The sequence below is a fragment of the Sinocyclocheilus grahami genome, unplaced genomic scaffold, assembly GCF_001515645.1.
Source record: "Sinocyclocheilus grahami isolate Dianchi unplaced genomic scaffold, SAMN03320097.WGS_v1.1 scaffold2943.1, whole genome shotgun sequence".
In the NCBI taxonomy this organism is placed as follows: Eukaryota; Metazoa; Chordata; class Actinopteri; order Cypriniformes; family Cyprinidae; genus Sinocyclocheilus; species Sinocyclocheilus grahami.
Window position 1 is genome coordinate 16,706 of NW_015508116.1, and position 5,522 is coordinate 22,227.

General features: G+C 35.0%; 1 protein-coding gene across 1 annotated transcript; it reads left to right on the forward strand.

The window, feature by feature from the left end:
- Window positions 1–2,246: 2,246 nt before the first annotated feature.
- Window positions 2,247–5,231, forward strand: LOC107575846 (amyloid-like protein 2). Its single transcript, XM_016262167.1, has 3 exons — window positions 2,247–2,327; window positions 3,621–3,794; window positions 4,957–5,231. Exons 1-3 carry the CDS (start codon window positions 2,247–2,249, stop codon window positions 5,212–5,214), a joined length of 513 nt encoding a protein of 170 aa, XP_016117653.1. The 3' UTR covers window positions 5,215–5,231.
- The last annotated feature ends 291 nt before the right edge of the window (window positions 5,232–5,522 follow it).

The following is a 5,522-nucleotide window of genomic DNA, read 5'->3' on the forward strand; positions in this document are numbered from 1 at the left end:
TCTAATCCATAAAAAAGTAACTGTAGTCTGATTACGAGTATTTTAATATGTAATTTACTCTAATTACAAGTACTTAATTTTTGGAATCTGATTACGTAATCCAGATTACATGTAATCAGTTACTACCCAGCTCTGTTTACTAGTTATATTTTTTTTAACCCCTAGAATGTAAGACCCTTATGATAACTAATATGTGTTTATGGAAGAAATATTAATTTACTGTCAATTTGTGTTGATTATGATTCTTGCAGACAGGACCAACATGTGTTTTCAATTTTCTGTCAATGTATTTCAGGCAGATTTTACACCCCTGCTTTTTGAGGGAATAAGACCAGTACCAGTCAAACGTTTGGATACATTGCTTACTCATTTTCTAATGATTTTGCAAACATTCATTCATTTAAAAGAAAATTTAAAAAAATGAAAATAGCCAAAAAGGTTGAGTAATATGGAGTTGGAGTGTCAGTTTATTCATTATCATGATGATGATGATGATGATGATGATAATGATTATTATTACTGACAAAATTTATGTAAAAAAAAAATAGCATGGTGAGTTCCACAGGAAATACATTTTTTTTAATTATTTTTAAATACTATTTACAAAAATTAAGTAAATATTGGGTATCTTTTACACTATTTATGTACACTATGATTAAGAATGTAAAATTGACATATTATCCCTTGCCTGCTTCTTTCCTTGTCAATGTCACCGTTTTTGATAAACACTAGCGAAGGGTTTGGGACTGTGTTTGTTTTTGTGGTGCTGTCAGTCAATCAGTATTGTTCAGAGCGATTATTCACATGACATTTAGGGTTCAGATGACTGAGTCAAACAAATAATGCGCAGGAATTTACATATGACAGACAGATAGACAGTCCAACTCCAGAGTCATGTTGAACTGTTTGAGGATCAGTGTATTGAAACCATTACAAGCCAGAATGTTTCTATAGGAAATCTTCCTATCAATGGCTTTCTTACAGTTGATGTTCCATAAACTGGGATAGAAAAATGAATAATAAAAAAAATTAATTTTAACAGTAATTTTAATATAAAAATCGCACAATTAAACTGTATATAAAGTTTAATATATAAAATATAAAGTAAATAAAGCTGGGGGCATTGCAGCGCTGCATGTTAGCAAGAGAGAAAAAAGCAAAAGGGAGAGAAAGAGCAAAGTGTGGTGGGAGATTAGGCTGTGGGTATTGTTTCAGCCTGGGAGCTGCAGAGCTCCTATAAATCATTCACATCTCCTCCCACCGGCCACCATCCTGAAATATTGATGGCCCAATTCAGATCACAGTAACACTGACCCTCACAGCGGTGCCTTGGAGGACCTGATGTACATGCAACATACATTCCCAAGCCACAAACATGGCCTTGCACGTCTCCCCAAGCAAATATCTTCTCTCTTTTATCTCATGCCTCACCTCCCCTCTCCCCTTCACCCCATTCCTATATTTTTTATCCCCTCTAAAAGGCACTGGAGAGACTGGAGTTCTTTAAGTGCTCCATGATGGTTTGTGTGGTTTAGTCTGTCAGCCTTTTTTCATCTTTTTTGCTTCCTGTCTGCAGTGCTTTTTGTCCTCCCTTCCCTTTTTTCTGGCTTTGTTTACTTACACCGCACACTCAGAGATGCTGCCTCTTGTCTATAAATGGAGGAAGATTTGTTTGCTTTTGGAGTGGTGACAAGCCAGTAAACAGACTGCAGGAATTTTCTTCACAATGCCCACAATGACGGACAACACCAGTCTTCCCAAATGCAGCTTTATCTGTGAGTCAAGTGGTTTCACTTGCTCACTCACTGTCTTATTATGTCTTTATCTGTTTTGTGTAATTCTCCATGGTTATGTTTGGAATTGAATTCAGCAGAGTATGTATTATTATTTACTGCCTACTATTTTAGTAGCCGACTATAGTAGTCGTTATTCAGTATTTATTAAAATACTGAACAACAAAAGTAGTCAAAAACATAGTATATTTCATTAATTATTTTATAAATAGCAGTGACAAAACACAATGTTCATCTTTAACTTTTCATATGAGCAATTTGTTGCTCATATGAACTTGTTTATATATCAGCTACATTGGTTGCATTGCATGTGTTTGATTCACGAACAGGGCTGTGCACAGACCATTTGAGGGGCATGTGCTGAAACTGAATATATATATATACTGTATATATATATAGGGTTTCTTAGGTCTATAGGTCTACATGTTATACACTATTATAATGACATATGATATGGCTTTTAAAGACTGCTTAATTTCTAAATCTCAAAAGTGGAAGTCAGGACTAATAGTCTTGGCCTGGAAAAAGGACATGGTATGATAGCTTGTCATTATACAGTGCAAAGGATATCTGGCCTTCTAGATGTAAAGTAGGCTATAACAATGGGCCTCCTGGGTAGTTGTCATTATTATTTGTAGGGTCCTGTGTTTGTGAATTGAGTTGTGAAAAAAGTCCTTTTTTTTATCAAATGAAAATTCCTGTCTCAGTCACATGTTCCTGGTTAAATAAACATTACATACACTACCAGAAAACAACAACAATAACTACAATTCTATTTTATATTTTTACATTAACAATGTAATCAATATTTTGTTTATTAAAGCCAAGTATGAATCTCATCAAGTTATTAAGCATTTTACATTTATTCCAAAATAATAACTCAAGGCAGTAACAATTTAAACAAAATATTTTATTTGTGAACTTATGTTCAGCTATTCTTTTTAATAGTTAACTTTTAACTATTTTTGAATTATTCGGTTCATCAGTCATCAAAGCTCAGTAAATATTGGTCACAGAAACAGAAATTTACTTTAAATTTCAACAAGCTGATTTACTCTCTAAAAACTCCCACAGATCATGTTTTCAGACCATTTCAAGTCTTATTTTGATGTAATAAAGTGGTTACATCTAAGTGTGTGAGTTGTTTACGTACTGTTTTAAATGAGTCTTCCCATTAATGCCATTATATTGTTCATTCAGACTGATTCGCGAACGTAGAACGCACATGAACACAATAGGCAGGATTTATCGCATGAACCAATCACAGCCGAACATAACCAGTCATATCCAATCATACCATGATGGAGGCATTGCCTCCTCTCATGTGATTTTTCTCCATTCATTCTCAATTAATCACACCAAACTCGCCGCATGCTTTAGGGGGTTTGTTAAAACTCAGTGGGCTCAGGGGAGGCAAGAGAAACGTGGACTCCCTCTGTAACTTTACCTGCCGGTGTTGCTGTTGGACAGTGTTTCTGTAGAAAAATTTGTGGTTTATAAACTTTTTAATGTTATATTTTATAATATGTGCATCTCTTATCACGTGACACTGAAGACTGGAGTAATGATGCTGAAAACTCAGCTTTGCATCACAGGAATACATTTAAAAAAAATACTTTCAAATATGAGAATGTCATATTTGTATTGTATTAAAGTATTGGTTTAATAGGCTTTTATTTGTCCTTGGTTGAAATCCGTCATTATAAAAGAACTCCAGTGTGATGTGTAGGTCTGATCCTGCTTGACTTTTATTGAACTATAATAAGAGTGTCCGTTAACTTCCTCCCTTAAATAATTCTCTCACTTTTATTCCTTTCTGCTCCCCAGGCACTGGCAGCTAATGCAGGTACCGGATTTGCCGTTGCAGAGCCGCAGGTTGCCATGTTTTGCGGCAAGCTCAACATGCACATTAATATCCAGACTGGCCGCTGGGAGCCGGACCCTTCTGGATCCAAAACCTGCGTCGGAACCAAAGAAGGAGTGCTGCAATTCTGTCAAGAGGTAAAACAATATTACACAACATAAATCTCCATTAAAATTCATTTCTTGTTCAATTCTTGCAGCGAGTGAGCAATGAGCCATCTGCTTGGGCATCTACTTTTCACAATATAATCAATTGCTGATTAATGACATCCTCCCTTAAATCCTGCTTCACTTGGAAATGCATAGATTGGGTTGTTGGGTTTCACACTGACTTAAAACTAAACTTACTTTTTAATATTTATTACATTATTATAAATGTTAAAAATTACACTACTTTTCAGAAGTTTGGGGTCAGTAAGAATTTTATGAAGAAATTAACATTTTTATTCAGTTTATGAGTTTATGTTCAGAGTTTATGTACATTTATAATGTTACAAAAGATTTCTATTTGGAAAAAATGCTGTTCTTTTGAACTATCTATCATCATCAAAAAAATAAAATAAATAAATAAATATATGCATCAGAGTTTCCACCAAAATAAGCAGCACAACTGTTTTCAATATTGATAATGATAAGAAATGTTAATGAGCAGCTAATTAGCATATTAGGATGATTTCTGAAGGGTCGCATGACAATGAAGACTGGCGTAACAATGCAGAAAAGCAGCTTTGCATCACAGGAATATATTACATTTTAAAATACTGTATATAAAAATAGAAAACCGTTGTTTTAAATTGTAATAACATTTCAAAATAGTACTGTTTTTGCAGTGTTTTTGATCAAATAAATGCAGCTGTTGAGCAGTAAACTTAGTATCTACCAAAAACATTTTTTTTTGTTTATAATGAACTTATTCCATTATTGTTTAACTCTCTTTATATACTACTTTGAGACATTGGTGTCTTCTGTAATATTGCTGCTACTGCTGATTTATAAAAGCAATAAGCCTCCCAACACGCTGTACTCTAAAAGGTCCTTTCCCAGAACTATATTAAAAAAACACTATTTGGTTAAAAATGTCAAATATTGCTCTCGTCTGTCATATGGCTGACTGCGAAAACAGCACTACCGTCCCTGTACATTTTGAGATTGCTTTTCATTGATGTTCTTTTAATGTATTTCAGGAGAGAGTAAATCTTGTGTTAGTTCCAATACGTGAGCAGATGGCGTCTGGAGATTGTGAAGCAATGGATCACAGCTTACTGTACAGACCCCATCTCTCCGCTCTCTTCCTTTTTAGATGTATCCTGAGCTGCAAATCGCAAATGTGGTGGAAGCCAACCAGCCAGTCAAGATCGAGAACTGGTGCAAGAAGGACAAGAAACAGTGCCAGGGCCACGCTCACATCGTGGTCCCCTACAAGTGCTTGGGTGAGTGGTGTGTGATTGACAGCTCTGTTGTCCTTTTAAACAGCCAATTATCCAGAATGTCCCGTGGGGTTAAAGATGCCATTGTTGAAGTGAGACATCTGAGAAGCCAGAACAGCAGTTCAAAGTGACAGGCGAAGACATTAAAGATCAGATTCATTCCCTGCACTGGAACTCAGGTAGCTGCCACGGTTCCTCATCTGTGATTGGCTACAGGCTCCAAAATATATTACACAATACAAAAAAATGATAAAGCATTAAAGGGGTCATGAACTGCATTTTTTTATTATTTGATCATGTTTCCTGAGGGGCATTTATAATGTTAGTATGATTTTTTTTTTTTTTACATCAAAAATGGTCAGAATTTAGAAATGAAAGGACATTTTATACCCTGATTCTAAAGGGAGCATTCTTTGATCACTTTCTGTATATAATTTAA